General features: G+C 34.8%; 1 protein-coding gene and 1 non-coding gene across 3 annotated transcripts in view; both read left to right on the top strand.

The window, feature by feature from the left end:
* The window catches only part of IPO11 (importin 11), a 215,814-nt gene that overhangs the window by 34,131 nt on the left and 158,435 nt on the right, over nucleotides 1-23,248 (top strand). For both annotated transcript variants that reach the window (XR_009007224.1, XM_007176049.2), the window contains exons 4-7: nucleotides 1,937-2,037; nucleotides 9,739-9,811; nucleotides 11,201-11,404; nucleotides 19,968-20,100. Coding sequence is in view for 1 of the 2 variants with exons in the window: in XM_007176049.2 (XP_007176111.2) it covers nucleotides 1,937-2,037; nucleotides 9,739-9,811; nucleotides 11,201-11,404; nucleotides 19,968-20,100 (511 nt within the window). In the remaining variant the exon portion in view is untranslated. The remainder of the gene's footprint in view (nucleotides 1-1,936; nucleotides 2,038-9,738; nucleotides 9,812-11,200; nucleotides 11,405-19,967; nucleotides 20,101-23,248) is intronic.
* Nucleotides 2,142-2,245, top strand: LOC114236942 (U6 spliceosomal RNA). Its single transcript, XR_003622785.1, has one exon. It is a non-coding gene; the product is annotated as a U6 spliceosomal RNA (small nuclear RNA).

Genomic DNA, 23,248 nt, shown 5'->3' on the forward strand with positions numbered 1-23,248 from the left:
CTGAGTATATGTTTATTTAAATGAATGTACTCTGTATTTAGCCTTGTGTTTTTTCAGGCCAAAATATAAAACACTTTTTCTTATTTTGGTTACTGCTTGACCTTGGAAAAACCAACAGGCTTGCTTGATACCTTTTGTGTAATGTGTGAATTATTAATATTAAGTGCCTAGACCTTTTTGTTTTTATTTTTACTAGGTATACTTTTCTTCTTAGAGGGATAGTAAAATTTCTTTTAGATAGAATAGATGATAATAGATTTTAAAACTGCTAAGTTTATTTCTTCTTTTTTCCCTGTACTCACTGTCTTGCCACATTTGCTCTATTTGAGCCTTAGCCATCCAGTTTAGTCTGGAGATTCCTACATTTGTATACGTGATCTCAGGTGTGTGTTCCAATCCTGTTATTCAGTATGTTTATTCAGTATATAATATATATTTACTTGGATTGACACCTGCAGCTTGACTTTTCTTGGTTCCTAAGTGTAGCTGAGTTCGGCTGAGATCCGCCAACTTCCGCAGTATTCCCACATTACTTTCATTCATTCACTCATTTGCTCAATTGATATTTATGAAGTTTCTGCTTTGCTGGGCTGTGTGCTAGACTCCACTCATAAGACACAACTCAATCTAGTGTGGAAGGTAGGCATGTAAAGTGTTAAAGTCGAATGCAATTAATTAATTAGTTATGCAATTAGTGTGGTGAGAGAATCTATTCTTTCTTTTGCAAAGGAGACCCAAAAGAGGGACTCTGACTCAGTTGTCAGGGGTCTTAAGGAATAAGTGAGCATTACACAACTATCTTTGTAACTTTTTTTTTCGTTGCACATGATTTTTTAAAAATAGGTTTATAGTAAACATACCTATTTTTAATACTTAACATCAATTTTTTTTATAGTAATGGACATACTTCCACATCATTGTTTTTGGCTTTGAGGTTTTCCCACACAAGGTTGTGTTTAAGAGGTCAACTCCACGGATTTGAGTTGTTTTTGGTGTGAGGTGTAGTACAGTTTTAGTTAGTTAACATATTCGTACAATCCTATTTGTCCTATGTACCCGCTATTCTAGAAACATTTTTTAGAAAGCAGTAAAACATTTTAATTCTCACTGTTTGTGATGTTTTAAATTACAGTGTTAGTATTAGGTTTACTATTCTTTTTACTTCATATACATTTATAACTGTCACAAGCTTTTGATAACAATTTTAATAAATTTTAAAATCAATTTTAAAGGTTATAGAACAGTTGTAATTTTGATTTCAAGGTCATGTTGCATGGTTTAGCTTGCACAGTCAGTTTTACACTCTCCCACTATGGTGCAAGGCAAGGACTGCCTGTATTTGGATTAACACAGTGAATAAATTTTTTGAGTAATGGTTAACTTTGAGTTGAAATTATTCATATCACTTCTGCCTTTATATTACTTGAAATTATTTTGCTATTGTACTTATTCGTAAACATAATTGCTTTGATAAGGAGGATGCTTTGAAATTGTTTATTTCATAGCATGAATTAATAACCCAGGGGCTTTGGCTCTTTGAATCTGTGCTGTGGTGGGTCTGCTTTTTCTTTTTTAATTTAGAAGTGTTCATTTTAGTTTTGTGTGTGTGCGTGTAGATTATGCTGTATAATTAGATTTGTTTCCGAATTTAATTTTTTATTAGGAAAAATTTAAAACCTACCTAAAAGTGGAATAGTATAATGAATCTCCACATATCCATTACTCAGCTTACATAATTAACATGCTCCCGAGCAGATATGCTTTCTTACATGAATTGTAGAGCTATAGATATTTAGAAATTAACAATATGATATGTGTAGTGATAAAATTTAAGTGAAGCATTTAATTAAAAGTCTATCCATACTTTATTGTGTTATATTAATTATACTTTTAACTTATTACATGTTCATTCTGATGCTTTGTTTTTTATTTATAGAATATTTTCACAAACCACACTCTGGATATAAATGTAAGGTGGCTTGCTGTGCTGTATTTTAAAAATGGAATTGATCGCTACTGGAGACGTGTAGCACCTCAGTAAGTTCCACCTCTTCCCCCCCTCAGTGTCATCCTTTTCAAATTCAAGGAGATATAAGACTGTTATCTGTTAATCTTCATTCTTTGTGTAAAAGAATTCATTTGTGCTTACTTCAGCAGCACATATACTATAATTGGAACAGTACAGAGATTAACATGCTCCCTGCTCTAGGATGATATGCAGATTTGTGATGTGTTTGATATTTAAAAGAAAAAAAGGTGTGTTAACTACTGAAGAAGAAAAGTGTTCTACGTAGTTAATTACAAATCAACATCTATATTACTGCCTTTTTCTGTGAGTTTTTTTTTTTTCCCCATGGGCATAGGGTATGTGGATTTCTCATTGGCCTTCTGTCTTAGAGGATCTCTGATTTTATGGGCACAAAACAAATGCTGAATTAATGAATCATGTTCAGAAATGTCCTTTTTTTTTTAAAGGAAGTACAAGGCTTGAATTCTGGAAAATGTCGTTGAGAAGGAATGCCCAGGTCATTTCTGAGCCAACTGATGTTAATTCCCTAGTCTTCTGCGTAATTGCCTCTGTGGTGGAAATTGGGTAGTATATATTTGTAATCTCATCAGATTCAGTTGTAACTTCTCTGTAGGTGGTTAAGTGAACAAATTTTTCTTAATAGTTAATTACATGTTACATAATTGATGGAAAGACAGTGTAGACTGGACCCAGGAATTTGTTGGATAGAAAATAGTGAACTTTGCCAAAGGAGTAACATAGTCTTTATCCTCCAGTAGATGGCACTACAACTCTGTAGTTTTTATATTTATAAGCCCCTTTTTTAAAAAAAATTGAGTACCTCATAGTGCCTGTAAAATATGCTCTTGAATAATATTGGAAGTAACTAGAGTATTTTAAGGCTACACTTAGGATACTATAGTATAAATCAGACCCATCTCTTCTTATTTTAGAATTAATTCATAATTTTGAGAGAAATGGAGTGTTTAGTGATGAGAAATTATATATTGTTGAGTTGTAGGAAACAACGCAACAAGATATGTTTCTATTGCTATGTCCAGTTAAATTTTATTTTACTAGTTATATGAAGAATATGGTTATAAGTGACTGTCTTGGATGAGAGAGTAAATTATGATTAAATATTTCAGATTGTACTTTCATGTAAAGAATTAGAAACTGGAATTTAGTTTTAATTTTAAAAGTTAAGGGAGATATCTTATAATAAGTAGTTAAACCCCAGCTGTCTCTTTTAGTGATATATTGAGATACAAGCTAGAAAGGAGATGAACGTACTTAGGCAGCAAGGATGCTAAGAATGTAAAGCAGGGAGCAAAGATTCGTTATCGAACTCATATTAAGACATTTTATTAAATTCAAGACACTTAAAAAAAAAAACTGTTCCTATCTAAGTTCCATCTTATAGTTTCTGTTCTTACCACTGTTGTCACAGAATGATTAATTTAAGCTTATATATCATTACTATGTAAAATGCAATTTTTACTGGGTCCTAATTAATTAGATACTATCCAATTTCTGCTTGGGATATAGTCTGAATTCATCTAATGATAAGTGCATAAAGTTGAAGGTGGAATGCTAACTCTTATTGTAGAATTGCTAAAAACATGAGATTTCTCAGGTTAATGGCTTGCTTTCTTTAATAGTTATATAGTTTAATATAGTTTCATATAATTACATGAAAACTGTTGAACCTGGCTTCTTGGCATAGAAGAAAACTTAAATTTCAAGCTTGAATCAAAACATTGTAGGAGAAAACATTGTTTCAGGGATTTGACTGATAGAAGGAAGCTACTAAAATTGAAAAGTGCAGCATAGTTATAAAAAGATTAGAGAGATCATTTTTATTTTTATTTTATTTTATTTTTTTGTAATACACAGGACTTGTATTACTTGACATTATAAACATATCAGAAATAAACAATAAATCATAACAATGTAGCACTTTTCAAAAATAAACAGATCAACAAAACTGAAGAAAAAGTCCAGAAGATGCATGTACATGTAAGTATTTTGTGCATAATAAAGAACACGTTTCAAATTAGGATGGAAAGATGCGCTCTTCAATACGGCTATTTAGAGCCTTATCTCTACTTCGCAACAGTGAAGTAAAAGTTTAATTGTAAAAAACTCAAAACATAAAGGTATCTAAAGAAAATATAGGTTAATATGTATATAATTTGGTGTCGCAGAAGTTAAGCTTGAAGTCAAAGAAAGAAACCATAAAGGAGACCTATATTCCCATAAGTAGAATAAAGGGACAATAGATTAGAAAAAGTAGATAAATCTCAAAGATGGAATTCATTTGGCTAATAAATATATTTTAAAGTGTTTAAGTCATTAGTAGTCAAAGTTTTTCCAATTTAGGCAATGAGAAAGAAGATCACACCTATTGAAATGGTATATATTAAAAAGAATGTAGAGACTTCCCTGGTGGCACAGTGGTCAAGAATCCGCCTGCCAATGCAGGGGACACAGGTTTGATCCCTGGTCCAGGAAAATCCCACATGTCGCGGAGCAACCAAGCCCGTGCTCCACAGCCACCGAGCCCCCGCGCCTAGAGCCCGTGCTCTGCAACAAGAGAAGCCACCGCAACAAGAGAAGCCACCGCAACAAGAGAAGCCCGCGCACCACAACAAAGAGTAGCCCCCGCTCGCCCCAACCAGAGAAAGCCTGCGCGCAGCAACGAAGACCCAACGCAGCCAAAAATAAATAAATAAATAAAATTTTTAAAAAAAGGAATGTAATGTACAGTACTGAAGAGCGCACACTGAACCTTTGCCAGAGGGATTATATATGGCCACCACCGTTAGGGAGAGCACATTGGGAATATACATTAAAAAGACTGGAAATGTACATATTCCTCACCGAAAAAATTCCCCATCAAAAATTTACCCTACGGAAATAATCAAACAACTGTATAATGTGTATGCAATGTTTGTTGTTGATAACAGGAAAAACAAACCACAAATCTAGAAACAATTTAAAAAATCAAGTAACTAAGTGTTAAATTATGTCATTAAAACATTAGCTAATAATTATGTCATCTAAAATTTCACATATAAATATGAGAAATAAATTTATGACAGAGCTTAAGAGGTCATTTTTGTATTAAAAAGTGTGTGTGACATACTTCTCAGAAGGAGAGAATTAAAGAGTAAAAGAAAGGCAGAGAAAGAAATTAAATGGATAAAAGGAGTTATCTCAGGATGATAGGATTCTAGGGTTTTTCTTTCTATCTGCACTATTTCTTTTCTAATGATTATAAAGTGAGCATGTGTTTCTTACTTAATAAAAATAATAAAAGCAATAGAAAGTTGTGAGGAAAACAATCTGAGAATAAGGAGGCAGAAAATATACAAAATTTTTAGTTAAGAAACAAAACATCTAAAGAATGTAGTTAATTTTTCATATTGTACATTCTCTTCATATTTTGTATGACATTATCTGCTATGCAATTTAGAATATCTGCTATTAAGTTACAGAAGAATTTTATAACTGATAGGGATCCAACATCGTATTTATAATACTGCAAGTCATTGTTGCAAGAAATGCTATAAATTTGTACGTTTCTGTGTCATGTATGACATGAAACCAAGCAACCCAAAAGATTTAACAATGGTATTTGAATCATATTTTCTAAGAGAGAATTTAAATCCGCATGACGATAAAATATGAATTAATAATTTTATGAAGAGTGATTGTTTCCATGAAATTAGAAATGCATATATTTGATTCAAATAATTAAGCAAAATATGAAAACATTCTTTTTAAATGTAAATAGATTATTTGAAGAATTGAGTTGAAGCATCATATCAAGAACTATTTTTTTTTAATGTATCAATATTGGTTTATTTTCTTCTCATAATTTTTTTTTTTTTATTCAAACAGAAAGTCACAAAAATTATAATCATCCTCATCAGTTCACTCAGTCCCATGTAATTAATGTTTTTTTCATCTTGATCTTTTGGTAGCACTTTTATGAATTCATCAGTTTTCCATTAGAGTTCTGAAAATGCTTATTCATTCAGTTCAGCAGTATAGTAAGTTACCGGAAACCTGTGCTTGTCAGAGTCTTTTCCATGAATTCCTTGAAGATGAAACCCCTTTATAGGAACATTTTTGCAAAAGCATCAGAGTATACCCAGAACTGTCTGTAAATGAAAGAAGACTTAAAAATGACCATGGTTAAAGATTTGATGAAAGTTCATAATAATGCAATTGACAAGGAAATATAGTTATTTCTGAGATATACATTTTAAAATAATAACTAGAATTATGACTTATAACATTATACCAGAACATATAAGATTTTTAGGAATTTCATGTAACGTCTGAAACATTTATATTAACATATTTCCATACAAATAACCCAAGGAAAGTTTAGTATTAGTTGTTTTTTTGTTTTTTTTTTAATTTCTGAATTTTATTTTATTTATTTTTTTATATAGCAGGTGAGAGATAATTTTTAATGGGAAAGCATAGACTTGTATTGGGCTTTGACTCCTTTTGCCTAAATGTTTATTTTTTAAATTGAAGTTTAATTGACATATAACATTATATGAGTTTCAGATATATAATATAATGATTCAAAATTTGTATGAAACGATCACCACCGTAAGTCTAGTTAACATCTGTCACCATACATAGTTAGAGAATTTTTTTTCTTGTGATGAGTTACAAGATTTACTCTTTTAGCAACTTTCAAATACACGGTACAATATTACTAAGTGTAGTTGCCATGCTGTACATTACATTCCCATGACTTCTTTACTTTATAACTGGAAGTCTGTACTTTTATACTCCCTTCACCTGTTCCACATGCTCCCCCCGCATGTTTATCTTAATCTTGTCTTCTCATTTGTTTACTAATCTTGAGCAAGTCACTGTTAAGATTAAAAAAAACTTTTATTGAAGTATAATATATAACATACTTAAAAAGTGCACAAATGAAGGGTACAGTTTGAATGTTTGTAATGTGACCACATCCATGTAACTACCACTCAGAACTAATCTAGAACTAGCACCCCAGAAGCTTCCTTTCTGCCGTCTCACAGTCACCTATATGTCCTCCTCAGAGATCTGACATTGCTCACCATAGATTAGTTTTACCTGTTTCTGAACTTCATACAAATGGAAACCTTATAGTATGTTCTCTTTTGTGTCTGACTTTTATTCAGTGTTAAATTTGTGAGATTTATCCATGTAGTTGCGTGGGACAGTAGTTTGCAAGATCTTTTATGTTTGAGTATAACATCCCATTTTAGGAACATACCACCATTATCTGTCCATTCTGCTGTTGATGGGTATGAAGGTTGTTTCTAGTTTTTGACTGTTAAAAATAAGGCTTCTTTGAAAAATCTTTTGCATGTCTTGTTGCGTATAAGTTTGCATTTTATTGTCATTTATGGTCAGGTGTATGTTCAGCTTTAGTAGATACTGTCAATTAGTTTTCCAAACTATTTGTACCAATTTGCCCTTCAACTAGTAGCATGGGTGTTGGCATTTGCTACGCATTCTCACCATACTTGGTCTGATCTATTTCATTTTAGTCATGCTGATGTGCTTGGTAATTTTTGCATTTTCCTGATAAACAATGAGTACCTTTTTCGTATACTTACTAGTCATTTGGAGATCCTCTTTTGTGAAGGGCTTGCCATTTGCACATCTAAAAAAATTGGATTATCTTATTGATTTATGGGACTTTATATATATATTTGGATATAAGTCCTTTGTTGAATATACATATTGAAAATATCTTCTATTTTGTGACTTGCCTTTTCACTTTCTTACTGGTATCTTTTTTAATGAAGTTCAATTTAGCTACCTTTCTTTTTATAATTAATTCTTTTGGGATCTGTTTACAAAATTTTTGCTCAACACAAAGCCATGAAAATATTCTTTTTTCTGCTAGAAGCTTGGTTTTTTACTTTTCACATTTTGGTGTATGTCTGGAAGTGATTTCTGTGTAAGTTATAGATGTGAAGTAGGGGCAGCACCATATATTTTTCCCCTATAGCATTTCAGTGGTTCCCTTATTATAAATCAGGCAGTTTATACATATGGATCTGTTTTTGGATTCTCTGTTTTGTCCTATTGGCCTATTTTTCTCTCTTTGCTTTAGGTATTGTACTTCATAAGGCTTGATGTACTTTTGATTACAGTTTTGAATTTAATTTGCTGTTCTTTTTTTAGTTTTTTGAAATGGAAGCTTAGATAATTGATATTCAGTTTTTCTTTATATGCATTTAAAACATTTAAGGCTTTTTTGTAATCATGGCTTTAGTTCAGATTCACAAGCCTTGATATGTAGTATTTTCATTACCATTCATTTAAAAATATTTTAATAATTCCCCTGTGATTTCTTTTTAGACCCATAGGCTAATTAGAAGTATATCACCTTATTTCCATACATGTGGGACTTTTTGTTGTTGTTGTTACTGACTTCATTCTTTGAAACGTGCTGTCTTGTTTTATGATCCCATCATATGGTGTTTTGGTAAATGTTTTATATGCACTTGAAAGGAACGTATGTTTTACTGTTGTGGATTATAATGTTTTATATATCAGGTCAAATTTGTTAATTATGCTATTGAAGTCTGCCGTGTTGTTACTGATTTTGAGCTACCTTTTCTTTCAGTTACTGAGAGAGGTATGTTAATATCCAAATATCACTCCCATCTCTGCCTTCATTGTTACATAGTGTTATTTTCAAGTATCTTCTCTGTGTCTCTGTCCAAATTCTTCTATTCCTATAAATGGCATCAGTCATTGGATCAGGGCCCACCCTAATCCAGTATGACCTCGTTTTAACTTGATTGCATCTGCAAAGCCCTTAATTCCAAATAAGGTCACATTCACAGGTATATTGGGTTAGGACTTGAACATACCTTTTGGAGGGTTTGGGGAGGGGGACACAATTCAACTCAACAGATGCTTTAAAACATTTTTTTTTTAAATTGTATGCAACTTTTATAGCAGGTTTTTTTGGGGATGATTCATCCAGTGCCAGCTACTCTATCATAGCCAGAATGGAAAACCTTAAAATGAGGTCTTTAAAATAAATAAAACCATTCATATAGTTCAAAATTCAAAATGTATACAATCTTATACAGATGGATAGTCTCCGTCTCTTTCCTTTTGCTATCTAGTTTCCTTCCTCATTTGCAGTCAAACTTATTAGTATCGTGTTTATCCTTTTCAGACATGTAAAATGAAAGATTTTAAACTAGTTGATTTCTAATAAGTCTTCCATCCCAAATATTCTCTGATTCCTGATCCCTTTCCACATAGAATTTTGTAAAAGAAGTCAGTGTAAGACTAATATTTACTCATACAGATTTTGTAAAAGAAGTCAGTGTAAGACTAATATTTACTCATAGATTTTTTTAAAGACTGTCATTAATTTTTTGGTAGGCAACTGTTTTTATATCAATAGAAGGAAACATCAAAATATCACGTTCTTTACTCTGGATTTGTCTTATTTCCTATTGCTTACTATTTTGTGCTTCCTGTTTATTCAGTTGTGAAGGAATTTTGTGCTTTTGAATTACCTGATGTGTCAATATACAAGTAATGGAAATAATTCTGTTTAATTACCAAAACAATCAAGGACACATTGTTTGAAAGACTTTATTGCTAAAATTCTCAGTCATGCTTACCTGCATTCATTATTAGGCAGCATTCTCTTGCATAACAAATATATCTTTTTACAGTGCTCTCTCAGAGGAGGAGAAATCTACATTGCGCGCAGGGCTAATCACCAACTTCAATGAACCAATAAACCAGGTTAGTGAGAAAATGAGTGCCAACTATTCTTTCTTTTCCCTTAGTTTTTGCTTCTTTTCCAAACTAACTTTGTTTCTTGGCATTAAAAATAAAATCTTACAATGTTCATTTGTGATGTTTATACACATTTCTCTGATGGTTTTTTAATTTTGAGATCCAAGCCTACCTGTTAAGAATTTTTATTAGATTTGGCTGTTAATGATTTAAAACTCAGAAGTCATTTGAAGATAGATATACTTGTATATTTTTTAACTTCTTCAGTGTTTGAGCCAATATTGAAAGCACATCTCTATATATTAATTATAGAAGTTAATTTAGCACTCCCATTCCCCCCCGCCCCCAAACTACAGGATGGCTTCTGGTTTTTGTCTGTTTCCTTCATCACATTTGCAGTTCTCATTACTCTGTGGGAACTGAATTTTTCTTTACCTTGTAGTGAGATTTTTCTTTTAAGAATAAAATAAGTTTGCTTATGATACAAAAATTATTTTTCCAAGTTACTACTATTTCTTACATTTGATTCTTTAATTTGAATATTAAAGCACACTGCATTAGGTGGTGTATCCAATGCAGTTTTATCTAAACCTATTTAAATGATCTGAGTTTTTTGCTGTACATTTCTTCAACTGAGGGAGATGAGGGGAGATGGAGAGGAACAGAGTTACTTTCCATGGGGCAGGAGGTGGTTGGGGGGTCAGGGTCTTGGGTGATTGAGGGGTAAACCATTGCTTAGGTGTTCTGTCAACCATAATTTGTGAAACTGATCTGAACAAATATTATGTAAATACCTAATATTGATGTTCATTTCTACTCTGAGGTCAGTGGTTCTCAAAGTTTGCATTCTTAGAACTTCCTTATACTGCTAAAATAAAACACGAAATGGTTATATATGTTGATATTTATTGTATTAGAAATTAAAACTGAGAAACTAAAAAAATATTATTTGTTAACATAAGTAGAATTTTAAAAAGTGAACAATAGCTATTTTCCCAAACAATAAATATTTAATGAGAAGAGTAACATTGTTCGGCATTTTTGCCTATCTCTTTAGTGTCTGGCTATTTAAAAGAAGACATCTAGATTTTCAAATATATCTGCTATTTACAATGTTGTGATATTATTTTGGCAGAAGGTATGTAATGAAAATCTAGCTTCACACCGGTACGTTATTGGGAAAGGGAGGACCTCACAGAAAGGATCCTAGGCGCCCTAGGGATCCATGGACCACACTTTGAGAACTACTATCTTAAGCAGTTGCTCAGTGAAATCTTACTCATTTTTGTTAAATGTATAATTAACCAAAAAGGTAATTTTCAACTATGAATGCATTCCTTATCTATTGCTTTAATTTTGTATGTTTATTTCTGAAGATAATTTTTTTTCCTTTAGATTGCAACTCAGATTGCCGTGCTGATTGCAAAAGTTGCTCGATTGGACTGTCCTAGACAGTGGCCTGAACTGATTCCCACTCTTATAGAATCTGTGAAAGTACAAGATGATCTTCGACAGCACAGAGCGTTGCTTACCTTTTATCATGTTACCAAGACCCTGGCGTCTAAACGACTGGCTGCTGATAGAAAACTGTTTTATGATGTAAGTGATTTAACATAGAATTTGGTAATGAAAACTGTGCTACTTGTATTAGAATGTGTGTAATTTTACCTCTAAATATCTTACTGAAGGATTATTAATTCTTTCTGATTGACCTCAAAAGGTTCATAGTAATAGATAACACTCGAAAGGTTTTAAGCTGGTTAGTGATATGACTGGTAAGGTCACTTAGTTGCCAATGAGGGGGAAAAATTGGTGGAGAACAGTCTGAAGGCAAAGAGACAGTCTGAAGGCAAAGGCAATTGAGGCTATTTGAAGTAGTTCAGATTCGATGATAAAGCTCTTAAATGAAGCAGTGGTAAAGAGAACATTTAGGAGCATGTAGAGTTGAAATTTAGGAAGTTACAATTGATGCGCCTGGGTAATTGGTGGATGTAGGAAGGAGTCTGACACGACTGAGGGTGTCTATAGGTGTTTTAGCACCATTTGTTGAAAAAACTTTACTTTCTCCATTCAGTTGCTTTGGTGCTTTTGTTTGTATTTCACTGTTTTGAACTACCAGAACAGTGATTTTCATATTGTTCAACCTAACATTTTGAACCGTACCAGGTAACAATGGGAGTCTCCAAGTGTTTTTAAGTGTTCTTGCTTACCTTTGGAATCCTCACTTTGAGGATATGGCTTGGGAATTTGCATTTTTGATAGGTTCCCCAGGTGATTCTTTTTTATTTATTTATTTATTTATTTATTTATTTATTTATTTATTTATTTATGGCTGTGTTGGGTCTTCGTTTCTGTGCGGGGGCTTTCTCTAGTTGCGGCAAGCGGGGGCCACTCTTCATCGCAGTGCGTGGGCCTCTCACTATCACGGCCTCTCTTGTTGCAGAGCACAGGCTCCAGACGCGCAGGCTCAGTAGTTGTGGCTCACGGGCCCAGTTGCTCCGCGGCATGTGGGATCTTCCCAGACCAGGGCTCGAACCCGTGTCCCCTGCATTGGCAGGCGGATTCTCAACCACTGCGCCACCAGGAAAGCCCCCCAGGTGATTCTTAATACACCAAAGTTTAAACCAGAACCACATTATGTTCTCTTTATTTTTAACCCAGTAGGTTTAAATAGCCAATTTTCTATTTATCTGAGGATATTGAGTGTAAGAAATTCTTTTTGTTAAAGGTTGCTTTTAAAATCCTTGTCCCTTTTGCTTGATATCTAACAAGGACTAAAGAAATGGACATTTTATCTACTCAAGTCTCTCTATGAATTTCTTGTTGATTTTTGTCACCTTTATCCCCATTTTAGGCCCGTTTAATTTCTTTTATATAGATGTTTTCCAAAATCAAATGTGTAGAAGATTCTGGGTTACGGTTACTTTATAGTGAAGGGTCCCCTGCTATAGAAGTCTTACTTCTTGGTTTGGCTTTCTGAAGTTGTACTCTCTTAATGTGTTGCCTTGGCTTTCAGATGTAATTTATATTTAGCCTAGTCAGGCTCTACCAGTTGTATCTAAACTAGCCTTATTCTGTATAGCTTGTTTGGGTTAGCTTCCTGTCCACTTCAGCTTTCTTGCTTGGTTTTCCTGTAGTGTGAGGCTGTTTCCTCTCCATATAAAGTGAAATATAGGTCTCCTTAGCATCTTGTACTTACTTCCAGCAGTGCATTTATTACACTGTACGTTGCATTGTAATTACATTATAATTGTTGACTTACCTTTTTGAGGTCCACCACACTGAATTTTATGAGGGAGGACTGTAGCTCTTATTGTTATAGTCGTACTGTCCAGCCCAGAAGAATGCACATCTGGATGGTGCTCAGTAACTGTTAAATGAATAAATGGTAAAAGAAGAGATTTGTTCTTAGATACCTTCTAGATTTCAAAGTGGTATAGTGCAAAACTTCAAAAAGCAGGAGTTTGAGGAGCATATACAAAACTCAAGATACCGGGAAAAAATAATTCAGCTTAGCACCTTTCATTCTGGAATGGAGTATCTGAACCTGGAAACATGGAGCACAGTAGGGACTAGGAGGGGAATCTTGTCTCATGGGGTTGGGGAACAAGATGTGTACTTTAACTGAAGGTAGCATGTGTGGGAAGATATTATTATAAAGAGCAAGTTTGCTAGTTAATAAAGCAACTCCTATTATTATGGTAATCTGAAGTGTGGGAAAATCTTCCTTTTAATAATGTGTTTACTTTATCGCTAAGATGGTCTTCATGTACTAAATTAGTTTCCCACCTAAAATTAAGTGTAAGGTCATAGTTGAGCTAGTTGGTGTGGCAAAGTAGTGCAGTGTGCACTTAAAACCCCTCCCTACTGCTCTGCATGCCCCAACAATGTTTATATCTTGTTTTCCCTCCATGTTAAAATAAGTTTTTTTCAGGGGTGACAAACTACAAAATCAGCAGTGGAGAGAAAATTGCTTTGCAGTTACAAAATTGAGCTTGATTTGACACAAAGATGATTCATTTTCTAGAAAATCATAAGCTTTTCATACAAACCTGAATATAAAAAAGTTGACATTGGGCTTCCCTGGTGGCGCAGTGGTTGAGAATCTGCCTGCTAATGCAGGAGACACGGGTTCGAGCCCTGGTCTGGGAAGATCCCACATGCCACGGAGCAGCTGGGCCCGTGAGCCACAGCTGCTGAGCCTGCGCGTCTGGAGCCTGTGCCCCGCAACGGGAGGGGCCGCGATAGTGAAAGGCCCGCGCACCGCGATGAAGAGCGGTCCCCGCACCGCGATGAAGAGTGGCCCCCACTTGCCGCAACTAGAGAAAGCCCTCGCACGAACCGAAGACCCAGCACAGCCAAAAATAAATAAATAAATAAATAAATAAATAATAAATAAAATTAAAAAAAAAAAAAAGTTGACATTAAGTACAGTTAAAATCTAAAGTCTACGAAAGCAAGGGATTTAAGGTACGGATAGTAATTCTAATGTACTTGTAAATGTATTAACCAAATAATACCTTGTAGACATGATGTGTAACCCACAAAGGTTTATGCTATGGTAAATGAAGTAATCTAAAACTCAAAAAAGAAGAAAAGATTTTTTGAAAGCAAGTATATTTCACTTGTGTTTAGAAATATGGGTTAACAAGTATGAGAAGACCTGGTTTCCAGTGAAGAATGTTTCTTTGTACTGAGCAGCTTTGGAATTTTGAGTAAGACATTTAAACTTTATGATTCTTTAAAATTTTCTTTCAATTCTAAAGTTGCGTGGTTCTGTGAATTTATAATCTTTATTATTCCAAGTTAATCTATACAAACACCATTAAAGTTTTGATATGGAAATCTTAGTTATGTAAATTTAAATATCAATTTTGCATTTTTAATCACTGTTTTCTAGAAGCCAAGACCTTTGTACAGTTAGTTTTCTTTTTTCTTTTTTTTGTATTTTCTTGGCATACAGTTAAGTTTTTGACCTACTGACTTTATTGGATACTTTGCTGTGGAATTTTGGCATACAACCAGTTATATAGTTTTCTTAATTAAGAAAATTTCAAATATACTCTAGTTGAGAGAACAATATAACAACCCCCATATATTCTTCACTCATATTTAACAGTTCTTAAGGTGTTGCCACGTTTACTTTTCCTCTTTGCTGGAGCAAATCTTAATGTGTCAGTTCATCCAATAATATTTAGAGTATGAATCTCTAAAAAGGACATTTTCCATAAGCAGTTTTTATTATGAATTTTTTAAGGTTGGATGTTAGGAATTAATCTTAAATTCTTCTCCCTGAGAGTAGGTCAGCAGATATTGATTGCCTGTTGTGTACGAGAGATATCTACGGTACTGAAGGAGATGAAAGAGACAAATAGTCGTCTCTTGACATTCATGGGGAAAGGCGTAAGACACAAACAAACCCTCAAAGTTCATTTAGTAACTTATTAAAATCTGCCACATAAGAAAACTAAATACTGTATTACATTGTTATTATAGTCAAAGCTAACATTTAGCAAAATTTTAAAAACTGAAGGGTTTATGATGAATAATGTTCCCACTAACAGCATATGTATTATTTGTATGGTGAAGATAAGAGAAAACTGTGTGGCAAGGTGAAGTCAGGTTACAGTACTACCAAAGAGTCTTCCTGATGAGTTACTGTTTTCTGAATAAACTAACAAAACAGAACCACATAGCTACTTTGAGATGGGTTGGTTAGTATAAGCTCACTCAGCCTTGTAAAAGAGATTTTCATACTTCTTATAAATTTATAATTTAATGATGTGGTCCTTAGGGAAGATTCCCAAATAGTTGAAGTTATGAATGTTAAATTTGAGACTGCCAAGGTGCCACTTATGTGGTATAGCTTGAACCTTCAGGAAATTTACAAAATAGTGAAATTTATTTAAAAGATAAATGTGTTTATAAGCAGATCATCAAGTAGGTTAAATTCATTTTGTTTTCAGTTTCATTTGGGTGGTTTTAAATGCCAAGTACTGATTAAGTGCTGATTCTAGATCTTGTCTCTTGCTCTGCCAAATTCAAATTGGCTTTTAAACACGTTGTTTAAAGGGTGACTCCTATAATACACAAAGGGTCATTTCTGCTATGAGCCTGTGTGGGGACTTAAGAGTGTGTGTGTGTGTGTGTGTGCGTGCATGCGTGTGTGTGTGTGAGTGTGTGTGAGTCTAGGCTTATATAAATATGAGGAAACTTTTGGTGGGAAGCTTTGTTTTTTTGCCCATCTCTATCTGTCTGACAAATATTTGAGTTCTTACCCTGCCAGTCACTGTATTGGATGCCTGAAATGCAGCTGTGAACAAAGGTAGGATCCCAAATGGAGAGGAGGGTAGTTTCACTTCCTCCTTCCTCCTATTGAGATCATACTCTGTATACCTGAGAGCACTGTCTAGACATCAGTAGCTAGGGACAGCCTTATGGCTGTTGCTAGGATTAGAGGACTTGAGGGATCTGGAAGATGGGCCACAGTGACCTTCCTGGGCCTGAGGTGTACCAGTGACAAGTTTGAGAACAAAATAAAAATTAGATTTTACTTAAAAAATATGTAGGTAACACGTGTTACAGGTCTTTAGGAATGTGCTTCATTGAAAGTTAATAAATATCAATTGAGAGACATACATTGGCACTTTGGAAATTGTTTTTGAGACCTTATAATCCACCAAAGCTTCTGGCCTGGCACATTTGGGTAGTTTGATATATATGTATGTCATGGTTAAGTGGAAACAAATTTATTTTTAAATATTAAGGAAAAAGCTGACTGCTACTAAAGTAACTACCTTTTTTTGTTACAAATGTGTGGATATTTTAAGAGTTACTTGTGAATTTTTTAAACATATAGAAAAATAATGAAAAAATATTAACTGCCATATACCCATCACCTAGATTTAGCAGTTAACATTTCGCTGTTTTTGCTTTATTGCTTTTTCTAAGATATTTTAAAGTAATTTAAAGATTTCACAATATTTTATTACTAAATACTTTAGTATTCATTTGTAAAAAGATAGATTTATTTTTTTAAAGGTTAAAAGAAAATTTGCCACAGACAGTTTACTGATTTAGTAGACTTTTATTCAACTATTCATGGCTCAGGCAGCATCCAGTCTAGCAGATAGGAGCTCCAAAGAGCTGTACAAGCTGAAAGAGTTTTTTGTACGAAAGTGAGCAGGAACAAGGAAGCTAGACTGGGAATTAGCTGAATAGCTAAATCAGGGTTATTTTCCTTATATGGAGCAGAAAGAAGTCTTAGAGCTGGGTCAGGTAACTTGTGTTGAGCAGGCAGGCACTGATTGGTTGACCTAGACCTGCCTTTTCTGGGAGAGCCCAGCACAGAACCTTAGTTGTAAGTTTTGGTTTGCTGCTGTGGGGCTTAGCATGAGCGATTCCATCTTAAGCCTAATCTGGTTACTTAGCATATATAATCATTTAACTTTTATCATATTTAACACACATAAAAGTAGTGATTTAATATGATGTAATACTTCTAGCCAATTTTCTATGTTGTTCTTAAATATGTTTACAAGTGGTGTGTTTGAGCCAGAAAAATGAATATGGCAGGTACATAGCATTTGATCATGTTTCTTAAGTGTCTTTTTTTTTGGCCACACCATGCGGCTTGTGGGATTTTAGTTCCCCGACCAGGGATTGAACCTGCGCCCTCGGCAGTGAAAGTGCGGAGTCCTAACCACTGGACCGCCAGGGAATTAATTCCCTCTTAAGAGTCTTTTTAAGTTAGAATAGTATTCTCTCTCTTTTTTTTATTGGTGCACCATTGACATGTTGAAACATTTTTTGGTTATCTTTTTTTTTTTTTTAATATTTATTTATTTGGCTGTGTAGGGTCCTAGTTGTGGCACACAGGCTCTTTGTTGCGGCACACGGGCTTCTCTCTAGTTGTGGCATGTGGGCTCCAGAGCGCCCAGGCTCAGTAGTTGTGGTGCACAGGCTTAGTTGCCCTGCGGCATGTGGGATCTTAGTACCCTGACCAGGGATTGAACTGGTGTCCCCTGCATTGCAAGACGGATTCTTAACCACTAGACCACCAGGGAAGTCCCTATCTTGTTGATTAGAGTTAGGTTAAGCAGGTTTTGAAAGCTCCAGTTTGTGGATAATATTCATTGCCCCACTATTAGTGATGAATGACAAGACTTTGATTTAAACATTTTTGGTGCTCACTTTTCTTAGGGGAATATTGTGAGGACAGTGGTCCTGAGGCTAAAAAAGTTTAAGAATATTTAAAATGCTAAAAGAAGTAAAACTTCCTGTAATGTTTTGCTTTTGATATTCAAGGAGTCAAGTCTGTGTACTTCTACAAAGTTGCTAAGCAGTCAGTGGGTGGCACTGTTTCTTCTGGTTTAGAAAAAGAAAAATGCAAGTATTTGGGATTTTCATGAACTACTACCTAAAATGTTTCATTAAATAATTTATTTTTATATTGTCTAACTGAATATTCCCTACCCCCTCTACATTTTTGAGAATAAAATGTAGAATAAATATTTTTATCCCTCCTATTTGTGCTTTATTATTACTTTCTCTTTTCCAGATGAGCCTTTTGTGAGCATGTATCAGTTGGTATTTTCTGGAGCAGATAGAAGCTTGTGGAGGGCTTGTGTTTACAGGATAGTTAGCGGTATTCTGTTCCAAATTCTTGTGGTTTCTTCCTTCTTTGTCTGTCTCCTTCCTTTTACCCTTGGGCTGAAAGTGTAGTGCTATTGCTGCTTCATTCCAACCATCCCTGTTTGTGCAGAGCCCTTTTGTAGGCTAGCTAAAAAGAATTATGAATTGTGGCATAATAGATGCCTAATGTCTAAGCTAGGTGCTTAGCTCCAGAACTGGAGTGTGAAACAAAGAAGAATATTAATTAAAGTTTTTTCACACTACTGTTTCTTGATTTCTGTCACAAATGCTATATGTCTACACACTAAAAACAATGACCAAAGCAATAGGGGCTGGATGACTCCAGTCCAAGTTGTGGAATGCCCCATTGCTGGGGAGCCAATTCTAGACTGTAACTAAGTGGTATTATATTCTGCAGCTGTCTTCTGGGGGAGAGGGTTAGGGGTGGGATAGGATACTTTATACCTTATCAGATCCCAGGAGGCCATGAGAAGCCATCTAACAGAGGAGATAGGGAGGTGAGCAGGAGATTGGTGTTCTAGCAGTTGCTTACAAGCCTTTCATCCTCTTGTGTTCCAGGAGGATCACAAGATGTTCTGCCAATACTCGGATTAGCAGAGGTTTAAGCCTTTGCCTGTGTAGATGTGTGCAGAGTTTCCAAGGGGTATGGTGAAGCTATTTCTCTATACCTGGAAGCACAGACCATTAAGATTACTGAATTAAAATAACAGAAGTGGAACTTGATTTTTTCATAGAAATATTATATTTACAGGATTGCATTTCTGACTGGTTTCTGATGCCTGACCATATTAGTAAATATAGTGTTTAATTAGTTGATATGACATATCTCAAATAAGAAAAAATCATTCTGAAGTGTGCTAATGATAACTAGTCATATGCACTTTTGTATAATTTTATTTAAAGAAAATTGCCATGTAGGCTCAGGTGGATTGCTCTTAGACCTTCTGGAAAAAAACGAAGATACCACTGGAAGGTGGTTCTCAGTGTGAGTCAGGTTTTTAAATACTGGTACATATTAGGCAAGCAGCCTGACAAGTGATGTGGTTTGTATCTTCTTGCTTTAAATACCCAAAACCATATGGGTAGAATTGGCAGAGCCCAGAAATTTAACTCCTTTGTATTCTTAGTATATTGATTTATCTGATAAACTCAGTGGCACTCCTGTTTTTAAAGCTGAGTGTTACAACTATTAGTGGAAGAAAAAAAAGTAAAAATAGGAAATATCAGACTGCAATGCAGGCATTAGGCTAAGAAATGTTTCAAGAAACTAATATTTTGGGGGGGACGTGTGTGTGCGTAAGTAGCAGTAGCCAGTGTAAACTATACTTACTGCTGTGCATTGTGACTAAAAAAAGTTTAAAATGTTGCTGTAAGTGATTCTTGACTATTTTAAATCTCATTGAAAATGTGTGCTCAATTTTAAAACCAAAATGTATTACTACGTAGGTCTAATTGATTACTGAAATCTGTAATAATATTGTGAACAAATTTGTTGATATCTTTGCAGTTAGCTTCTGGAATTTATAGTTTTGCCTGCTCTCTGTGGAATCACCACACAGACACATTCCTTCAACAAGTTTCTTCTGGCAATGAAGCTGCAGTTCTAAGTTCACTAGAACGAACTCTACTGTCATTGAAAGGTACTATTAAACTTGACATGCTTATTTTTGAAACAACATACCTCAGAACAGTGGCCAAATAGTTTCTCTGTATGGACTTTCTGTTTCCAGTTGCACTGGTGGAAGAATAAGGGGTTAATAGTTCCCTCAGAGACAAGGGCTCTTGTAATTTGCTTTTCTTTTGTAAGAATAGTTCTTCCTCTACCCTAATTGATGAGAGCACACGTAGTTCAGATGGATAGCTTTAAGTTATATTCACGTTACTGGAGTTTCATGGCTCTGAATGCATACCTTTCAGATACTTGCACTTCTTTTTTGCTTCATTTCTCATTCTGGGCTGCTACCATTATTATTGTCATGCCGACTTTCCTAAACTTCTGTCCCCCAGGCTTATTAGTTGAGCTCTATCTCCCAGCTCTCTTTTCCCTGAGAACTCATCTTTCTTGTTTATACCTTAGGCTCACTTGGATTTTAGAAGGTGCTTGTTGGGGTGCTATCTTGGCCTGTGTTTTCCTATGCTTTGTTTATAGGCATTCCCTTAGCATAAATCTCTTTCACCTTCCCTGAGCTGAGCTTATCTTGATGCATGTATTCCGAGATTACTTTCCTTTCTAAAACGTTCACCATCATTTTATTCTCTTTGTCTTCCTTCTGTTCTGGTTGCTGAGGCTCTTTTATCTTGTGTTTCTTAGTTTGAGCTCAAGCAACCTTTATTTCTTTCTTACTGCAGCTCATTTTGCATTCTCTGTTTTATTTGTAAACCCTTTTATCATACTCACCTTAGTACCTTGCAGTGGCTCTACTCCAGTGCATCACTTACGTTAATAAGACGGTGGATGCACAAAACCCAAACTGTCAACACATTTTGGTGAACCTTGTGGACAGATTATTTTAAAGGACTGTTGACATGTAAAATCCAATCCATTGTACAGGTGGTTTTACAAGTGAATGGAGATGGTTTTGCCAACATTCTTGAGGAAGACATTAAAAGGCCTTAGAAATGTTTACACAGAAAGAATTAGAGAAACTGATACAAGATTAGATACATAAAGTGGTGTGTAAGTACTGTATTTAATGATTAAGGAATTTTCATGAATCCTTTTGATTGTAGAGTTTTTTTTGTCTCACTGACTTCAAAGCCTAACTCCTGACACAAATGATGCCGTTCTACTGTACATTAGCCTGCTTTAGGCTTTTCAACACCGCAGCGTCTTGAGGTCTTAGATACACATTAGCATTTTAAGGCATCCTGATCTGGAAAAATCTCATAGCATTTTTCTTTAAAATACTTGTTCTGTCAAGCTATAAATTTCTTTCCTTTTATGACTTAAATACTTAGGACTAGAGCTTTTGTCACATGTAATCTTTGCATTTATACCTGTGTGCATTTAGTACCTTTTAGACAGGCATATGTTCATTACTTCATTCAACGTATTTATAGGTAGGTGCTTGGTTCTGGGGAGACAGATATAATACAATGATCATACAAGTACATGTAAAATGACATCTGTGACAGGGGGGCCTTACAATGTTATGATGATTGATAATAAGGTCAGAAAAGACTTCCCTGAGAAAATGATGTTTGAACCAAAATCATAAAGGATAAATGGAAGTTAACTAGGTGATAAAGGGAGAAAGAAAGCACTGTCCCAGAAAGTGTAGACCAAGGTCCTGTGGTGGGAAAGATCTTGTCCAGGGTAAGGGATTCAGCTTGAGCCCTATTTTCTCCTATTAGGGTACAGTAACTTGAGTTGTATATAATTGATGGTATGAAACTGAAGGTCTTTAGACATTTGCATTCTAAGCCTAATTTTAATACACTGACTTTATTATTTTTTTATTGAAATTGAATTGATTTACAATGTTGTATTAATTTCTGGTGATTCAGAAAAGTGATTCACTTACACACACACACATACATATACACATTTTTTTTCATATTCTTTGCCATTATGGTTTATTACAGGATGTTGAATATAGTTAGTTCCCTGTGCTATACAGTAGGACTTTGTTATTCATCTATTTTGTGTATAGTACTGATAGTACGTTTCTGCTAATCTCAATTCCTAATTCATCCCTCCCCGACCCCCTTCCCTTTTGGTAAGTATAAGTTTGTTTTCTATGTCTGTAGGTCTGTTTCTGTTTTGTAAATAAGTTCATTTGTGTCATATTTTAGATTCCACATGTAAGTGATATCATATGGTATTTGTCTTTCTCTTTCTGACTTCACTTAGTATGATAATCTCTAGGTCCATCCGTGTTGCTGCAAATGACGTTATTTCATTCTTTTTTATGGTTGAGTAGTATTCTGTTGTGTGTATATACCACATCTTCTTTATCCATTCATCTGTCGATGGACATTTAGGTTGTTTCCATGTCTTGGCTATTGTAATAGTGCTGCTATGAACGTTGGGGTGTATGTATCTTTTTGAATTATGGTTTTCTCCAGATAGATGCCCAGGAAGGGGATTGCTGGATCATATGGCAACTCTAGTTTTTTAAGGAACCTCCATACGGTTCTCCTTAGTGGCTGTACTAATTTACGTTCTCACCAAAAGTGCAGGAGGGTTCCCTCTTCTCCACACCCACTCCAGCATTTATTATTTGTAGACTTAAAAAAAAAAATTTATTTATTTATTTATTTATGGCTGTGTTGGGTCTTTGTTGCTACACACGGGCTTTCTCTAGTTGCAGCGAGTGAGGGCTACTCTTCGTTGCTGTGTGCAGGCTTCTCATTGCAGTGGCTTTTCGTTGTGGTGCATGGGCTTCAGTAGTTGTGGCACCCAGGCTCAGTAGTTGTGGCTCACAGGCTCTAGAGTGCAGTCTAAATAGTTGTGGCACATGGACTTAGTTACTACGTGGCATGTGGGATCTTTCCGGACCAGGGATCGAACCTGTTTCCCCTGCATTGACAGGCAGATTCTTAACCACTGTGCCACCAAGGAGTCCCTGTAGACTTTTTAATGATGGCCATTTTGACCGGTGTGAGGTGGTGTACCTCATTGTAGTTTTGATTTGCATTTCTCTAATAATTAGCGATGTCGAGCATCCTCTCGTGTGCCTATTGGCCATCTGTACGTCTTCTTTGGATAACTGTCTATTTAGGTCTTCTGCCCTTTTTTTTGATTGGATTGTTTGTTTTTTTGTTATTGAGTTGTATGAGCTGTTA

Source organism: Balaenoptera acutorostrata, chromosome 2 (assembly GCF_949987535.1).
Source record: "Balaenoptera acutorostrata chromosome 2, mBalAcu1.1, whole genome shotgun sequence".
In the NCBI taxonomy this organism is placed as follows: domain Eukaryota; kingdom Metazoa; phylum Chordata; class Mammalia; order Artiodactyla; family Balaenopteridae; genus Balaenoptera; species Balaenoptera acutorostrata.